This window comes from Balaenoptera ricei, chromosome 11 (assembly GCF_028023285.1).
Source record: "Balaenoptera ricei isolate mBalRic1 chromosome 11, mBalRic1.hap2, whole genome shotgun sequence".
In the NCBI taxonomy this organism is placed as follows: domain Eukaryota; kingdom Metazoa; phylum Chordata; class Mammalia; order Artiodactyla; family Balaenopteridae; genus Balaenoptera; species Balaenoptera ricei.
Window position 1 is genome coordinate 39,484,069 of NC_082649.1, and position 17,664 is coordinate 39,501,732.

General features: G+C 51.5%; 2 protein-coding genes across 6 annotated transcripts; both read right to left on the minus strand.

Moving 5' to 3' along the window:
• Positions 1 to 2,402: 2,402 nt before the first annotated feature.
• On the minus strand, positions 2,403 to 4,943 carry RPL10A (ribosomal protein L10a). The gene is made up of 6 exons (XM_059938855.1): positions 4,853 to 4,943; positions 4,431 to 4,505; positions 4,275 to 4,355; positions 3,773 to 3,921; positions 2,891 to 3,063; positions 2,403 to 2,606 (listed from the first exon to the last, which is right to left on the minus strand). Exons 1-6 carry the CDS (start codon positions 4,855 to 4,857, stop codon positions 2,436 to 2,438), a joined length of 654 nt encoding a protein of 217 aa, XP_059794838.1. The 5' UTR covers positions 4,858 to 4,943; the 3' UTR covers positions 2,403 to 2,435.
• Positions 4,944 to 6,143: 1,200 nt separating this feature from the next.
• FANCE (FA complementation group E) lies at positions 6,144 to 17,114 on the minus strand. 5 transcript variants are annotated; one of them, XM_059938850.1, is made up of 10 exons: positions 16,634 to 17,105; positions 13,496 to 14,120; positions 12,865 to 12,909; positions 12,471 to 12,539; positions 12,030 to 12,173; positions 11,492 to 11,615; positions 11,188 to 11,266; positions 9,761 to 9,827; positions 8,397 to 8,522; positions 6,144 to 6,851 (listed from the first exon to the last, which is right to left on the minus strand). In XM_059938850.1, the coding sequence occupies exons 1-10, from the start codon at positions 16,879 to 16,881 to the stop codon at positions 6,750 to 6,752; spliced, it is 1,629 nt and encodes a 542-aa protein (XP_059794833.1). In that variant the 5' UTR covers positions 16,882 to 17,105; the 3' UTR covers positions 6,144 to 6,749. The 5 variants fall into 5 exon arrangements, with proteins under 5 accessions (XP_059794833.1, XP_059794836.1, XP_059794835.1 ...); XM_059938851.1 differs by having other exon boundaries at positions 6,757 to 6,846; positions 16,634 to 17,114; XM_059938853.1 differs by lacking the exon at positions 8,397 to 8,522 and having other exon boundaries at positions 9,761 to 9,823; positions 16,634 to 17,114.
• Positions 17,115 to 17,664: the final 550 nt, after the last annotated feature.

The window sequence follows — 17,664 nt, forward strand, 5'->3', positions numbered from 1 at the left end:
ATTTTTAAATTCAGGTGATGCAAATCAATAACCCAGTAAGACTCAAGTTCCCAAGTATTTCTAAAACATTCCCATAGTTTCCAAAACTATTTTTAAGGATTTCAATCCTTGGCTTTTTTCAAACAGGAGGGTGTGACTGATTCTGAAGGCACCTTGTTCTCCCCACTCATCACCATTAATGAGATAGATGACCTTGGGATGGCCTCCATTCAATCTGTCCTAAACCCAACCAAGGCAGACAAGCAGCGACTTGTGTGCCAGCCCTGGTACACACGTGTATGCAACTATACCTAACTGCCATTTTACAACTGCTGTTTAACTGAGTACTAAGTGCCTGGCACTGTGCAAAGCACGTCATGCTTTTAGTAGGTACCATCATCAGCTGCACTTTCAGATGAGTTTTCTGGAAGTTAAGAGGCTGGCTCAGCAGGCTCCCACAGCTCCTGAGTGGCAGAGCTGGGATTCACTCAGGCCCTGGGGGTGCCTCAGCCCACAGCCAACCACCTGGCTGGTCTTCTTGCACCCAAGAAATTTGTATGCAGTGTCATGGGAACCTCCCCTGTGAAACCCTTGCTCCACCGTGACGCTGCTCATTGATAGCACAGCTGCTGGTGCAAACAATTGTCTTTCTGGCTTCTAGAAGTGGTTTGCTTTTATCTCACAGGGCTTGTGATAATTATGGCTCTCAGGGTTGGCCACCAAATGTGCACTGGGGCCCACCTTAGCAAGCATGTGAGGCCTGCTTGTTTGCCTTCACCTAATGGTTCTCACGTCTTTTATTTTCTCTTGCTGTACTCAGCTTTGTAAGACAGGATATAAAATGTAACTCACTTGTCAATTACTTTTTATATTATATTCCTCTAGTCATCAAATCACAAGTTTTCCTGCCTTATTTGAGGTGTTGCCTTTCTCCTTCTGATTACAAAAATCATAGAACTTCAGAAAATCCCCTAAATCACATAACTCCCAGCTTTGAACGTGGTCAACATCAGTATGTAAGCTTCCAATCACTTTAACTAGGCATAAAGTTTTTTCCTTTCAGTAAAATTGGATCCTAACTAGTTTCACAGCCAGCTTTTCCCCCTCCTTACCTATTGGGAACATTGTTCAACAAGCCTAGGTATTTCATTACTCCTAACTGTGGTTATATTACCAGAGGAGCAAGTTAGGCCTATCACCTTGAGAACCAAAATTCTCTGCTCATCACAAGATTAGCTATTTTACCTGCAGTTATAACTTGAAGGCTAAAATGACAAATCTTTTGGTGAATACCTTGTGCTCTTCACCATTCAAATACAGATAAAGCTTGTTTTGAGAAGGTGCAGCATTTTTATTTATGCTTTGATTAGCCTTTCAGCTCTAGTTCCTTTATTTACCAAAGTTAAATGAGGCAGATTAAAGTCAAAGGTTAGGGACTTCCCTGGTGCTTCAGTGGCTAAGACTCTGCACTCCCAATGCAGGGGGACCGGGTTGGATCCCTGGTCAGGCAACTAGATCCCTCATACCACAACTAAGAGCTCCATGCTACAACTAAAGATCCAGCGTACGGCAACTAAGACCCGGCACAGCCAAATAAATATTTTAAAAAATAAAGTCAAAGGTTAAATCACAGGTATTTCCCACCACACCAGAGCCACCTTTCCAGTGCTGGGTGCTGGAGGCAAGAACTCCAACAGGAAGTTCCTCAGGCCAGGGAGGGGGCCTAGAAGTTTCCACAGGCAGATTCCACCCATTTGCCAAATTCCCCTAGACAACAGGGACCCTAGATCAGAGTATCATCAGGTCTTCTAATTTTTCTTCCTAAATATCTTACCTAGTAAATCACTACCCCCCAACGTAGGGGTACTCAATTTGTGGGTCAAGAAAGCAAATACTAGACCAGTTTCTCAGGGTATGTGGACCACTCTAGTTAGAAGCATCTAGGAAGCCAATCCCAGGCTCACCAAACCCCAATCTCCATTTGTTAACTACCTGGGGATTCCTACAGACCAAGACCCCAAATGATTTCAAGGGATCAAAAAGCCCTCCAAACAAAAAGCCCATGTTAAGAACTGCTGGCATATAGGCCATAGGTTAAACATACTGCCAAGGAAGGGCCAAGTCAGTGTCCTCAATGTGAAGGTTCTAACCCCCCCTTTCCACTAGTAACAAGCAGCAGCAGTACAGGCTGGGGTAATGGCCCCGATCTGCTCTTCTCAGGGTTATTTGGAAAAACTTCAGCCCTGATTAGCAGCCCTATTAGTATCCAGGAGATCTGAATAAGACTCCATGCTTTTGAGGGCAGAAAGAATGCCCTGCCTTGTTTGCAGTAAATGACTACCCATCACTGGCTCATCGGTGCAGTGCAAGGTCAGTTCACAATGCACCCCCCCCCCGCTTCCCGAAGCCACAGGAGACGGTGGTAATGGTGGGAGTATTGTTTATTAAGCTGTGCCTTAGTACAGGCGCTGGGGCTTGCCCATGGTGCTCTTAATGTACAAAGCCCGAACGTTCTGCCAATTTTTCTTGAGCAACGACACCAGGAAGTTGACAGCTAAGTGGATGTTGTACACAAGCTCGTCATCTGTCATTTTCACGTGGCCAACAGCCACTGCCAGACACAGCACCTGTGGGGAGACGAAGGTCAAATCAGGTTGGTGGCTAGATTCAAGAGGATGTGGAGAGTGGGCCCATCTACAAGCCAGATGGCCCATCCCTATGACCTCCAGTGACCTAATGAGCAGTGCTCTGGCCCCAGACCAAGACCAGAGTTATATGAAAAGCTTCAATCCTGTAAGGTGACTGTCACAAGTCCTAAGTATCCACAGAAATGCAAACCAGAGCTCCCCCTTGGAGAACGTGGGTCAACTTCACCACTGTTCAGCCTATGCAAGCGGCTAGACCGTCTCACCTTCTTCATCTGGAACTTGATTGTGGACTTCACTTCATCAACTTTGGCCACCATGTTCTCATTGTGGGTCAGCAAGGAAGGGAACTTGCCGGCCTTATTCAGGCCTGGGCCCAGGATTCGTGGGATCTGCTTGATCAGAGACTCTGAAGCCAAAAAGGCATCATACTTCTTGGCTGGTAAAGGGAGGAAGCCGTTAGGACCTGGCCCCTGAAGACACCTCTAAACAAGGCTATGAGACAACCGCAGAAGTGGCCTCTAACCAGCACTCTACCCCTTCCCCAGCTACCGAGTCTTTTTAATCCTCTCCCCGTTCCAGTATTATCTCCATCCTCTGGACTTTTACTGGCCCAACATTCACATGAAACCCGGTAGCAGGAGTCCAGGCTGACTAACAACCCATCTTGCAATGGAAAATGCTCACGCTAGTTAAGACTGCCTGGTTTCAAATCCTGCCTTTTTAGCTACACGACAACTGGGGAACCTACTTATCTGTAAAATGCTCAAATCACATAACCTAAAGGTTAAAATGAAATAGTGGGAGCTTTAAGTAGAAATTTCAATTCAGAATGTACCAACACCTGACCTATCATCAATGTGACAGTTCTCGCTTGCTTAGAAAAGAACCACTGCCTGGCCTTCTTCCCTTATTAAATCCAGTCCTCAAAGCAAAACAGAATTTTCACGTGGCTAAAAAATACCACTCAAGTTAACCAACCACAGCAGATCCTTTCTGTCATGACTCTACCCCATCATCACTTTAAAATCCAAATGGCAGAAATACCCCTGTTCTACCACTCCAGTGAGAACTGCCTCCACCCTACCCCGCATACAAAACCACACCATGGTGGGTGGGCGGGTAAGAACCACACCAGGCACACTCACCCAGCTTCTTGACCAGTTTCTTATTCTTGTTGAGTTTCTTCAGAGCCTCGATGTCCATGTGGGGGATATCCACAGCCTTGGCCTCATCACAATGCTGCTGGTCCCCCAGAACACACACGGAAAACTTGGGGCGGGGAGTGGACTTAAGCCTGCATTTTGGGGGACAGTATAGGTCACACCCAGCCCTGGGTCCCAAGTGCAGGTGAAGGGGTCTGGGACCGCTGCAGCACTGAGCCTTACCCAGAGCGTCCGCATTCACCAACAGCTAGTCTGGCTTCTCAAACTAGCCGGCGGGCTCAGCCAAGGCCTCCCCCGCCTCCCCTCTTGTTTTAAGACCCAGGGTGGGGGTCCGTCCAGCCACGCCTGCCCGGAGCAGGGGGTCTGAACTACCCAGGCACTTCAGTGCCGCACGTGCCTGGCCGCCTCGGGCTCAACAAGAGCCTGAAGGGAGGAGACAGGCATGGGGACACTGAGGGCTGGGTGGGATTAGAACGGTGCCAACCTGACGGTGCCCGAGAAGCGTTTGTCCTTCTGAGGGTCATAGTTCTTCAGGCTTATCTGAAGCTCCACCGTCTCCAAAAACCTTAAAAAAGCGTAACAAAGTTAACGGACCTTCCGCGGCTTCCCAAAGCAGCCCTCCGTGGAAGTCCGCGCTTACTTCCGGCGCTTGCGCTGGTTCCCGTGCAGGACTTCCCGCACCGCCTCGTAGAGGGTGTCTCGGGAGACTTTGCTGCTGTAAGAAGGAAGCAAGACGAGCGCTCAGAACCAGCGAGCAGTGGACCAATCCGTTGGGGTGTCAGAAGGCTCAGGCTCGGGGATGGTCCACGGAATACTCCCCGGGAATTCCGGACGCTAAGTGGAGCAATCTGGACCAGATGCAAACCCCGGGGAAGAGGGGCCCTACTGGCGGCCGGCCTTGGCACGCGAACTTCAACGCCAGGCCCGTAGGCCGAAGCCTGGCAAAAATGCCCCGCGGCGAAGCATAGGCAAGGACCCCCGATTCCGCCCGTAGTGTCTCCCTCCCCACGGGGGCACCCGGAGGCGCGGATGAGTGCGGATAGCACTCGAAGCGCCACTAACCTCATAGTCCCTGGCGCCGCGAGAACCGGAAAAGAGACAACTTCAGTTCGCGCATGCGCTCAAATAGGACCTGGTTATCGCGAGAGATGCCTTGTTCCCGTGGCTTCCCGCTTGAGAGCAGTCGGGTCGCTCAGTGCCGGGGGTGGGGCGCTGCGGCCCCCGCGTGTTGCACCGCTAGACCTGCGCGGAGACCACCTGAGCTGCGGCGGTCTCGGGCGCCCGTTGCCACCAGCTGCTGCCCCAGGCCCTTAGGGAAGAGGCTGGGCCCAGGCCGGTGAGCTGCAGTAGTCACACCCGTGGGCGCCGTCCCGTGCCGGCCGCTGAGAGCGTGCAATTCCGACATGTTTGTCCCTTAAACCTCCTGCGCCGCTTCCTCCTGACCTTAGCACCTGCTTCACTTCTCAAAAGCAGGCTTTGCTCCTGACCTCTCTCCCTCATCATCTGGTTCTAACGGGGGCTCACGGCTTCTGAGGAAGTTGTGGGAAGGGAAATGAGTTCTCTTCCTGGCGCCTCAGAGCCTGCGGTGGGGAGGAGCGGGTAAGGTTCTGTGATGAACTTTCACCTGATAGTTGACTCAGTAACATCTACAGGATAAGTATCTTTTTGTTTGTTTTAATATTTATTTTGGCTGCGCTGGATCTTCGTTGTGGCATGTTTAGTTGCAGCATGTGTGATCTTATTTGCGGCATGCGAACTCTTAGTTGCAGCATGCATGTGGGGTCTAGTTCCCTGCCCAGGGAACGAACCCGGGCCCCCTGCATTCGGAGCCCTGAGTCTTTCCCACTGGACCACCAAGGAAGTCCCCAGGTTAAGTGTTTACTATGAACAAGGCGCCTAGCTAAGTGCTGTGGGAATATAGTTGTAGAACACACAAACCCACAGTATTGCACACCCTTTCTGCCTTTCCTGTCCAATAGGCCTTATCCTGTTCTCTGCTCACAGTAATCCCAGGAGCCCTTCACATCCCTCCTCAAAGGCCATCATCTGCCCAAAAGTCTTCCCCAACCCCAGGCTGAGTCACTCTCACCCTCAAGCCCCCCTCCCCAGTGCAGGATGCACAGCCTCACCTACTCAACAGACAGCTCTGATAGGGCTGGGGTGGGTGGTATCATACATGATCTGGCCCACAGAACTCTACCACCTTCCCCTCACAGAACATTTCCCTTGGAAGAAGATGCCCCTGTCACTGAGCAGGGTGGGGGTGGGGTGGTATGTGTTAGTTTTCAGCAAACACCCAGAGTTAGTAGGAAGGCAGGCACTGCTTCTAATAAGACATTACTGAACTTCCTGCTTTTTATGAAATACCACTGATAAATTATTATTCAAGTCAGAAACAACACAGAGGATCATAACATACACTTGAGCACAAGAGATTTGTGCTAAGCATACAGGTCTCCCGGGGCTCCTGGAGCATCACTGTCGTCCACTCTGGGTCTGCTTTGACCCTATTGAGGCCTATCTTAACTCCTATTTTATTTATTATTATTATATTTTGGCCACATGTCACGGCATGCGGAACTCCCCCAACCAGGAATCCAACCCTCGTCCCCTGCAATGGAAGTGCGGAGTCTTAACCGCTGGACCATCAAGGAAGTCTGATGCCTATCTTAAAGTGTCTGTCCCCACAGCCTGAGGTAGAAATGACAAGGAGGCAGCCCAGGCTCAGCAGCTCTTGGTAATACAACTCACCCAGCCCCCTTAGCCCCAGACCCTTCCTGCTGGCTGGGAGGCCCAGATGGCCTCTCTGCAGCCTGGAGCAGGGAGGCAGTTGACCCCTGGGATGGCCAGGCTCAGCCCTGACCCCCAGGCAAGGGGCAGGGTGAGGTGCTCAGGGCAGAGAAGTGTCCTTCGGGAATCTGATGAGGGAGGTCCGGGAGGGTGGTCCCTTGGTGGATGGTCAGGGGGCCAGATGTCTCAGGGCGGCCTGCAGGGACTTCCTCAGGAAAGTGGTATTGAGCTCCAGAGCTGCAGCCAGGCCCAGCCTCTGGGGCTCACTGATCTGGAAAGAAGGAAGAATCACATCTGGACTCTAGCAGCTGATCCCTCCCCTCTCCCCTCTGCCCCTGGGCTCTGTTTAGTTAGAAGAGAGAAATCCAGGACACAAGGACAATAGGAGGAGATGACTCCCTGACCAATCTATCCTCATTATCTCACCATGGTTAAGCAAGGTGTTTGGATTCAGGTAGACCTCGGGTCAAATACTAACTGCACAACGTACTGTGTCAGCCATATTAAGAATAGTTGACAATTATTAGGTGCTTACTATGTGGCAGCACTTTATATGCATGACTTCATTTAATCCTCACAATCCTCCCATTTTACAGATGAGGAAACTGAGGTTCAGAGACACTCCACTGTGGCTGACACATTCCTTCTGGGCCACTCTTTCTTCCCTGACCTGTTGCTGCAACCTCCTGACCCATCTCTGCCCTGTACCTTCACTCTCCAATCCCCACTCCTTGCCAAGGCCAGAGGTTTCTTTATAGAATACAAATCTAATCAGGTCACTCCAGCTGAAGGCCCTGAGATAACCTCTGATGCCTCATATTGGAGGTCCTTCCAGGATCTACAGAGGGTCTTCAGAGGATCCAGGAGCCTCCTGAAATTGTGCATAAGATGTGTATTCATATTTCCATTTTTCTGGGAGGATGTATGCCTTTCACCAAATCATCAAATAGGCCTGTGATCCCAAGAAAAGGGTTAAGAGCCAAGAGAAGACCTGGTCTTCAAGATAAAGTCCAAGCTCCTCACCATAACCTACAGGGCCCTCCATTAGATGCTACCATGACTTGGCAATGTGACCTTGGGCAAGTTACTTTAACCTGCGTCTCAATTTCCTCACCTATAAAATGGAGCTAATAATAGTATCTTCTCATAGGACTAACACCTGGAATAAACTAGTGAGTTAACATATGCAAAGGGCTTAGAACGATGCCTGGAACATATCAGGGGCTACAAGCATCAGCTCTCAGTATTTTAGCTCTCTAACTTCATCCCCTACAGCCATCTACTCTTGGGATTTTAGGCCTCAGCTACAATGATGTACCTGCAGATCCCCTGGGACATTCAGTGCTTACACTGTTTCTTTTGCCTGGAATGCCCTTTCCTTCATCTCTGCCCTTGACTACCACTCACCCTTTAAGAGTCAGGAAGCCTGTCCCAACTCCCAACCACAAACAAGGTTTAGTTGCCCCCTTTTCCTCTGTCATCAAATGCCCTGTGCATACCTTTCACCTGGCTCCTACCAGATATTACAATGAGCCATTTATCATCTCTCTCCCCTCTCACTAACTGGGGGAGAGGGTCAAGTCCAGGACAGAAACTGTGATATGGTCACTGTTGATTCCCTAATGCCCTAGATAGCATCTGGCCCACAGCAGTGTTGGCTGGATGAATGAACTCCTAAGCAGTCTGACTCCCCTGTCTTGGGCTTGAACTTGTGGTTTCCCAGGCTAACACTCAGGGTTTTCTCCCTGGCAAACATATACCCTCATGGCAGGCTCAGAGCAGCAGAAGCAGCCCTCATGGCCCTACCAATACTCACATTGGCCTGATACTTGGTTATCACTGTCAGCATGAGCTTGGCATAGGCCATGGACGTGGTGGCTGCTGGCCCCTCTTTACAGAGTTTCTCCATCAACACACTGAACTTCTCAGAGGGCATCTCCACCTGCACACGTTAGGAGATCGGACAGTAGCACAAGAAAGGGCCCTGGATTCAACTCCCAACTCCATCACTTCCTAACCAGGTGACCCTGGGCAGGTCACTTAACTGAGACTCAGTTTCCACATCTATAAAATGGGGCTCATGATGTCAAACTCTGAAGACTGTGAAAAGGATTAAATGAGATTATGCACATAAAGCCTGGCACACAGGTCTCAAATAATGGTGGCCACTGTTGCACAGGCTCAGACTAGGAGATGGGGGGCAAGGATCCCTCGCCTGGCTTAGTGGTTGAAGATATAAAGGAGTGAGGTCCCAAGGGGGCACTGGCAGTATAATAACAACAGATCTTCATAGTCACAATTTAATAAACACTTATTATGCATTAGGTACCATTCTGAGCACGTTACACCAATTATACCATTTAAACCTCACTCCAGTTTTATGTGGTAGGTGCTATCATCACTCCCCTTTTGCAGATGAGGAAACTGAGGCATAAAGAGGTTAAGTCAACTACCTACGTTATAAACAAATGACGCAGAATTTTAGGTACTGATATATGGAAAAACTGCCGAAATGTACTGTTAGATGAAAAAAGCAAAGTGCAGAGCACTGAGCTTGGTGTGTTACCATCTATGTAAAAAGCAGGGGAAAAGTAAATTTCACCGTGTGTCCTTGTATATATACAGCATCTCTGGTAGGGTTCCCCTGCAACTAGTAACACTGATTAGCCCTGGGGAGGGGAATCTGGGTGGCTGGGGGAAATTTTTTCACTATATCATTTTAAACCTTCAAAATTGTGAACATATGAATCTATTACCTATTCAAAAATAAATTAGGCACTGTCCCTGGCAGTCCAGTGGTTAGGACTCCGCGCTTCCACTCCAGGGGGCACGGGTTCAATCCCTGGTCGGGGAACTAGGATCCCACATGCCACGCAGTGCGGCCAAAAAATAAATTAATTAAATTAAAAAATAAATTAAATTTACACACACACATCAAAAAGTCCCTCCCCAAGGCCACACAGCTAGTAAGAGGCAGAGCTGGGATTCACCGTGCAGTCAGCTCTCTGCTACCGGCCTTTCAAGCCCCTGGACCCTCCCACTGTCATGGGTACCCTGCCGGAGGGCAGTCATCCTGCTTGCCCCTCCATCACTGAAGGGGTCAGACACCCAGGAGCCGCACACCCAGCCACAGCACTGCAGCGCTTCTTTGTCCACTCTTCCCCAAGGTAGCCTGCTCACCTGCCGCTCCAGGAGTGACTGCAACACCAAGAAAGTCTCTTCCTTCCAGGGCAGCTCCAAGATCTGTCTGCAAGGCACAGGCCCCAGTGAGGAAAGCTCAGCCTCCCACCTGAGCCTGAGTATCTACTGCTCCTACCCCAAGGCAGGGCAAGGCCCTGGGGACAGCCAAGATCTCCAGCCAACAGAGGAAGTAGTCAGAGCTCCCCGATGCTGGCGGCCATCTAGCAGCCACTGCTGCAGAGCCCATACTCAGTGCTGGGAAGGCCACAGCCCAAGACCCCCGGGACCTGACATGAAGGATTTGGCAGTGAGAGGTACAAAGGTCCCCTGAAAAATAACCAGGAGTCGATATTGCCTCCTGAGTTCGAAAGCGGAGGATGACCCAGGGAAGAGGAGGATGACGATGGGTGAGATGACACACAGGAGGCTTCCTAGAGAAGGCGAGACCTCCCTGCGGAGCCCAGCCCACGGTGAGGTCCACTCCAGCTGCACCTACTGTCCTCAGCTTGTTTGGAAAAGCAGGATGTCACATGGAAACGGTGCGGCTTCTTGGGTGCACAGACTTGGGTTTGATACCAGGCTTTTGCACTTGCTGGCTGTGTGACCTTTGGCCACCTCCCTCAACCTCTCTGAGCTTCAGTTTTTCCATCTCTAAGGTGGCCGCAGCACTTACCTCACAGGATTGCACGAAGACTAACGAAGTAATAAATCTAAAGCACAGAGAAAGTGCTCAATAACTGGTGGCTGGTAGTATTTTTGCAACTGTCCCCTTCTCGTATTATACTTAGCATTTCATATTTCACGTTAGTGTCCAATGAGATCTCACCTACTCACTATTTCTACACGTCTGTATCTTGACTCCCCAATTTTGATACCCAAATTTAACACCAATTTAATAACAATATTTGAGCACTCACTAGGTGCCAAATACTGTGCCGAGGTCATTATATGCATTATCACATTTACTATCTAGAAAAACTCTACAGAGTTCATACGTGGAAACAGAGGCGCAGAGAGATGGAATAACCTGTTTAAAACTCACACATTTAAATAAAAGGCAAGGTTGAGATCTGCAACCATGTCTGTCTGACTCCAGAGCCAGTGCTCTGAACCACTACGCCACGTTCCAACTACGCCAAGAACTCAAGAGCTGGAGCACCAGCCTCTTCGCATTCCCGGGGGCACCTGGCACAGAAGACTGAAACCCTGGGCTTGGGAAGGTGCATGGGATGGCAACTTCCAGGGGCCCACAGGTGGGAACGCACAAGCCAGGCTCAGGACAGCGAAAGGGGGCACCGGCTGTGCCACTGCCTGTATTTCAGGCACAGGGCCTGGTACCCAGCCGGCTCCAAGTCCAGAATGCCAAGAGCAGGTTTGGCCAGAGGGAGGAGGTGCGGGTGGGGCCCGCGTGGAGCTTGTACACTCACCCCAGCATTAGAGCCTGCATGTCCGGCTCCAGGGCCTCGTCCTTTGTCAGGCAACACAGTAACTCTGTTTGAGCTGGACCTGGGTGGGCAATAGCAGAGGGGAGAAGTCTGGGAGAAGCTGGCAGCAGAGAATGGGGCTAGCAGGGAACAAAATGCCTGGCCCTTTACAGGTGGCATCGTCAGGGAAGCAACAGGTATCTTCACTCACTGAAAACTCAGCTCCTGCCAGGGCCACCCGGGGGGTGAAGGGTGCTGGGAACAGACAGGGCAGAGCTACCAGGCCTGGGGCCCATTCCAGAATTACCTGTTCCTGGGGCTTGGAGCACAGGTCCAAGGAGGGCTCTGCAGACGGCGTAGGTGTACTTAGTACAGAAGGAGGTCAGGGCAGTTGTGAGCAAGCGGGAGGCTGAGGAAGTCAGCGAGAGAATCTACAGCCAACGGGGAGGAAAATATTAATTTCTTTCTTCTTCCTTCCTATCAGTGTTTATTGAACACGTATTTCAGAGGCTCACACATTACAGTACAGAGAAAAAAAAAGTTCTTTTATCTAGGACTCACATGGATCCACTCATTGGAAAGGACACAGAGCTCCCTTCCCCAGCTCCCAAATCCCTGATCCCAAACCCCAAATCCCTTCCGCTCTGTAAGGATCTGGGGCCCAAGAGGGAGGAGTTAGATGCCACGTGGGTAGATGGCCTAGGGGGCTATGCCCTTCCCTTGCCCCAGGCTCCCCAGACAAGCAGATGCATGCAAGGCTGGGAACCCCCTCTCCCACCCTGCTGAGGGTTCAGACTCTCTCCCTCACTGTCCCTGGCACGCCATGTGCGTCCCAGCACACCTACCCGTCCAAGGAAGAGGCTCCTGGTCAGCACAGTAGCGTTGCTGAGGCTGAGGTCTGGTGAAAGGGCCAGCAACCAGGTGCAGAGCTGCAGGAGACCTGTGTCCGAGAGCTGCGGGAGCTGCAGCTGGGCACACACCAGGTCCACCTGCCAAGGAGGAGGGAGGGCACCGGGACACTCAGCCTGTCTCTGCTGGGCTGTCTCAATCCAACCGGGCAGCAGAAGGGGCGGGGCCAGGAGACTCTAGGGTAAGGTAAGGTGGGGAGAGCTGCCCTACGGGGAGGAACCAAGGGCTAAAAGAAACCACTGAGGGTCACCCCTGCCCCTGAGACCAAAACACCCAACAAAATCCCCTCCCCAAATTCCTACATGAGGCAGGGAAACACAAACTTAAATGGAGAGAGGGACCGTGTCCTCAGGGCCAGGCGGTTTTTCTGGACTTACCTGGCCAGGACTGCATTCGTGGAGAAGCTGCAGCTCAACTGGTGGGGTGCCCTCCAGCCCTTCCAACCCCTGGGAAGGCAAATGCCATGTTAGGACCTGCAGAGCCCTCAGTGACAAGTCACTGAGGCCACCCCTTCAATTGGCAGAGTGGGTGGCTAAGGACCCCAGAAGGTGCTACTAGAGGAGAGGAACTTGCCTGGAGTTAGAACCTGTCTCAGGTTAGACAACATACTTGGACCAAGAAAAGCCTTTGCAGGGACTGTCCTCAGACCTTCATTCCAACCCCCTCACCCAAACAGCCTGTGCCTAACTGCACTGGGGCTTCCCTGGGCACAGCTGGGGTCCAGGCAGGGGGCGGAAGAAGGGTTATGGGTAGCAGAGTAAGGCCAGTCACCTTCCCGAGGGTCTTGAGCAGCTGCTGCAGCCTGGGAACTTGTTCCTGCAGAGGAGAGCCCAGTCACTGCCATGTCCCCACCCACGCAGCATGGCTCCCAACCTAGACCCAGCCCCCTCTCTGAGAAGGCCCCAGGTCAGTGGGCGCTAGCGGGCAAAGATGATTCAAGAGAGCCAGAACATGAAGCCTAAACCTTGCAAAGTGCTTAAGAACTCAAACTCGACAAGACCTACGTAAGCCCAACTGAGCAGACTTGTCTTCTCTGCATCCATCCTAATGGGGGCAGACCCAGGCCTTGGGCTGGGAGGACAGGCTGGATGCTGGCATGATTCCCCCATTCCCATAAGATGGGTGGCAGGGGTAGCTCCAGAGCCTTTCCTCTTCCGTGGTACCCTTAACCTCACACTATTGATCATTAGGTCAAGGGCTCCCACCTCCAGTAACTCCCGTCCCCACCCCCTCCTCAGAATCTGTGGAGCAGAAACTACATTCCCTCAACCCCACCTCCTTCCCCTTGCTCCACGGACTACAGTCATCCCAAGTGGGACACAGTATCCCAACAGGTTTCTGCCCTGTATAAACCCCCCATTCCTGAAGAATCACTCTAAAGCAGCCTCCTCACCCTAAGTACCTGGATAGCTCTGGGCAACTCCAAACTCTCAGGTAGGCACTTAGCATCCTCTAGACTCTGACCAGCCTCACTGGGCTTAGGCCCCAAAGCAGGCTGGTTCTTAATGGATGATGCACCTCCTCCACTGGCCAGGGATTCCAAAGTTTCATGTTCAGGTCTCTTTTCCTCATGACTTTCTTCTTCTTCCTTTTCCAAACACCGGAGCCTTTTGGGGGCCCTCCCCCCCTCAGGACTGGCAGGCTCCTCCTCCCGTTCCTTTCTGCGTTTCCCAGGCCGCTGGGAGTCCTCAACCTCCTCCTGCTCTTCTTTCCCTTCAGGATCTGGAGCCTGGGGCAACTTCAACTTCCTGCCCCCTTGGCCCAGCTGCCTACACAGGCCTCGGAGCTGTCTCTGGCACCTTTTAGACAGCGGGGACGCTCCCTCAATGGAGACCCCAACACCCAGATCCCTTCGCAGAAATTCCCCAAGGGCCCGGAGCCAGGGATCAGGGTCGGGGCTTGGATCCCGCTGCACAATCTGCAGCACAGGGAGGAGACTGCTTTCAGGCAGCGACGGCCAAACAGCCATCAGCAGGGACATCAGGTTCCTCTGGCATAACGGGGGCAATCGCAGCAGCAGTGGTTTCCTGGGTAGCAGAGGGAGAACAAGCAGTTAAGAGTGTCTTGCTGAAAGGAACATAGGGCAGACTGGGTAGAGCTAGAGGCTAGATGGCACCGGACAGACGGGGGCGCTGGTGGGCAGTACCTGCGAGTCAGTATGGATGGAGGAGGGGACAGCATGGAAATCATTCAACAAGTGAGCATCTATTCTACACTACACTAGGCCCTGTTCTTCGACATCTCCTATTTCAGCTCAAAAATTCACGTTGAAACCTACCCTATAATAGATCCATGCTTGTTTTATGTAAAAAAAAAAAAAAAAAAAAGCCCTTTCCCAAACTTTACGTAAAAATAATACTCCAGAATACTGAGCAATGCTTAGCCTGCAGCCCTGTGCTCCCCTTGGCAGTCCCCTGGAACTCACAGGGTCACATCTGTCCAGCTCTGATGTTCCTTTCACTGAACTGAGTTCCTGAGAGGCAGAAGCTGTGTCTCTCCTCTGTGTCCCAGTACCCAGCACAACACCAGCCTAAAGCAGGCACTTGGTGCACATTTATTGACTGAGTTAAATCTCTGAGAATAAGTGTTCACAGATCAGCAAGACTGCTGTGGACAGAGCAAAGTAGCCATCTGTAACGTGACAAAGGCATGAATGCAGATGCTATGTGACCTGAGGCTTGCTGGAGTGGCAAGCAGGTCATGAGTGCATCTAGCCCACCACCCATCACGCCTCTGCACCTCTGTATACCTGACTTTGTGGGGCTGTTTGTCATCACACACAGAGGCACTTGGGATATATGAGAGAGGAATGAAACCTTTTATTTTTGTGTGTGGAGAAAAAACACTAAATGAGAGAGAAAACTAGAGTAAAAGTTAAAAAGATCGTCAATTTGTGGTGGAGGATACTGGGAGTAGAGAAGTGGGGAAGAGCGTACTCCAAGGACTTTTACCATTTTTGTGCATGGACCCCCTTATCAGAATAAGAGGGTTAAATGCATAAAATACATAGGATTACAAAAGAAAACAATTATACTGCAGTACAGTTCTATCCAGGGACCGCAGGTTAAGTTCCATTCCCCTTACTCTGTCCAGAAAGAGCCAGACCATTGGGTAAACATTTCTAGAGCGTCCAATTTGTGGGTTCAGAAAATTCTCTTGACCATTCTCTTGAAAGAAATTCAAGATGGAGTGTGGGGAGAAAATAATAGAACTTCTATTTCTATTTATCTAAAACATAGAAAATTAAGTATTACAAATATTTAAAATATGGGTTGGCCCTCCATATTCCAGTGTCCAGCCCAATTCTTAGGGAGGGGTAGTCAAGGAGAGTGGGAGGCCTGCTCTTCAGCCCCCTAGAGGCTGAAGGTGGCACCTCACTCCGTTACTTTCTGTATTTACTTAACTAGATAGTTAAGTGCATCTATGGATGCTGTATTATCTTTCTTAACAAAACGAACCCTCACAAAATGGACACATGGCTTACAAGGATGTCAGAAAAGAAACTGACTACCAGTAAGGGAAGCACAACCTAATTTAAAAATGGCAGAGCCGACACTTCTGCTCCTAGTAGGGATTCTTAGCCACATAAAGAGGGGGAAAAAAGTTCAAAGTCACCCAAAAGACCAGAAATTATCAAGAACACCATCCTTAAGGTAAGCGATCTTGCCCTAAACTGTATATTATGCTTTGAAAAACTGATAATATAAAGCCAGCATGATCAGATGTTTATTGTCATTTACCACGTTTTAAACTTCTATTTATGGGGACTTCCCTGGTAGCGCCGTGGTTAGGAGTCCGCCTGCCAACGCAGGGGACACGGGTTCCATCCCTGGTCCGGGAAGATCCCACATGCCGCGGAGCAACTAAGCCCGTGCGCCACAACTACTGAGCCTGTGCTCTAGAGCCCATGCGCCACAACTCCTGAGCCCGCATGCCACAACTACTGAAGCTTGCGCACCTAGAGCCCGTGCTCCGCAACAAGAGAAGCCACCGCAATGAGAAGCCCACGCACTGCAATGAAGCGTAGACCCCGCTCTCCGCAACTAGAGAGAGCCCACGTGCAGCAACGAAGACCCAACACAGCCATAAATAAATAAATAAAAATTTTAAAATTTTCTATTTATGTATACTTGACAATGTACGTATTTTAACACACGTCTACTCTTGACCTATACTGGAGGTAAGAGATCGAGTTTTTTAGAGATGGAAGTGTGTGATTAAAATTAATTAGAATCCACTGACTTATAATTATTCATTTACACCCAACCGAGGGCAGGTGTCTTCCGTCTAGGTAGGCAGCACTGCACCCAGTACCTACGCTATGAGGGTCTGCCGGAGGCCCCTCCTCACAGGGCGCACGGCAGGGACCCGCTCTCGGGGAAAGTATTTCACCTCTCCGTGCCTCGGTCTTCTCATCTAGAGAAGTGGGTAGCGCCAGCCCCTGCCTCACACCACCGTGGAGGATGACGGGCGGCGCCCCGAGCTACGCCAGCGGCCGCCGCGACCAGCAGGGCAGGAGGAACGCGGGCGGACGACTTACAGCTCCAGGCGACAGTCCGGGCCCTCCACGACGGGCTCCTCCCGGCACAGCGCCTCGAAGACGCGGTCCCAGCCGAAGGGCTCCCCGCCGCGGCCGCTCAGAGCCCGCAGCACTCCCAAGCCGCGCCGCGCCCCGTCGGGCCCCGCCTGCAGCGCCTGCAGCAGGAGGCGGGCGGGGGCCTCTAGGTGCGCCCAGGGCGCCGGCTCCGCGCCCTCAGCCTGAGCCGGTGCCGCCTCTGGGGCCTCCATGCCCGGGGCCAGGGAAAGGGAGGTGGACGACAGCGCCGGCCCTGATGCTGCGGCCGGCCCCTTCCCGCGCGCGCCACATTCCCTCCTCAGCGTTCGGGGAGGCTCTCGGACTCGCACCCCGCCAGAGCGCGAGATTAGAGATGTCAGGAAGGAAAGGAACGGGGAAGTGCGGCTGCGGCTGGGCACAAGGGCAGGCCGGAAGGGGCAAGGAGGAGGATAGCAGTAGGGAGGCGGGGCTAAGGCCGAGTGCAGATCTGCTGACGGGGCGGGACCAGAGTGGGGGCGGGGCCACAAGGAAATAGGTTTGTGGGCGGGGTCATGCAAGAGATAGAATGGGGCGGGGGTAGGCGTAGGAGCGGGTCCTCTGCGGCTGACCCTAACCTTCCTTCCTCCACCAATCGCTGAAGTAAGTGAGGGGGCGGGCGTACGGAATGGATATCAGGGATCCTGTTGGTTGTACTTCAGGATCCAAGTATCATTTAATTTTAGCTGACGCCCAGGTTGCTTATAGATCATGGGCTTTGCCATAGGATTTGATCATAATTTACCATAACGTCACCTCTTCCACAGGCAGTCAACTGCCATCATTCGGGTTTCAGTCCTCTCCAGAAATGTTTGATCTACTAATATACCCAAGAATGGAGTCGCAGTAAAACCTAATGCCATCTATATGGCCAAAGGCATTCCTGTAAACTTCCTCCCTAAGATCAAGAAGTGGCCTTGCTCTGGTTGTTTATAAGGGACCAAGAGTGCCTCCACTTCCCAGGGTTTTGGTTTAAGGAA

Coding starts and splice junctions, on each gene's coding strand:
- RPL10A (XM_059938855.1), bottom strand. Junction 3,922..4,274: donor CGCTTCTCGGGCACCGTCAG/GTTGGCACCGTT, acceptor CCCAAAATGCAG/GCTTAAGTCCACTCCCCGCC. Junction 2,607..2,890: donor TCAAGTTCCAGATGAAGAAG/GTGAGACGGTCT, acceptor GTCTCCCCACAG/GTGCTGTGTCTGGCAGTGGC.
- FANCE (XM_059938850.1), bottom strand. CDS start 16,881: ATGGAGGCCCCAGAGGCGGCACCGGCTCAGGCTGAGGGCGCGGAGCCG. Junction 11,267..11,491: donor GCTCCAAGCCCCAGGAACAG/GTAATTCTGGAA, acceptor TTGCCCACCCAG/GTCCAGCTCAAACAGAGTTA. Junction 8,523..9,760: donor AGTCACTCCTGGAGCGGCAG/GTGAGCAGGCTA, acceptor TAACGTGTGCAG/GTGGAGATGCCCTCTGAGAA.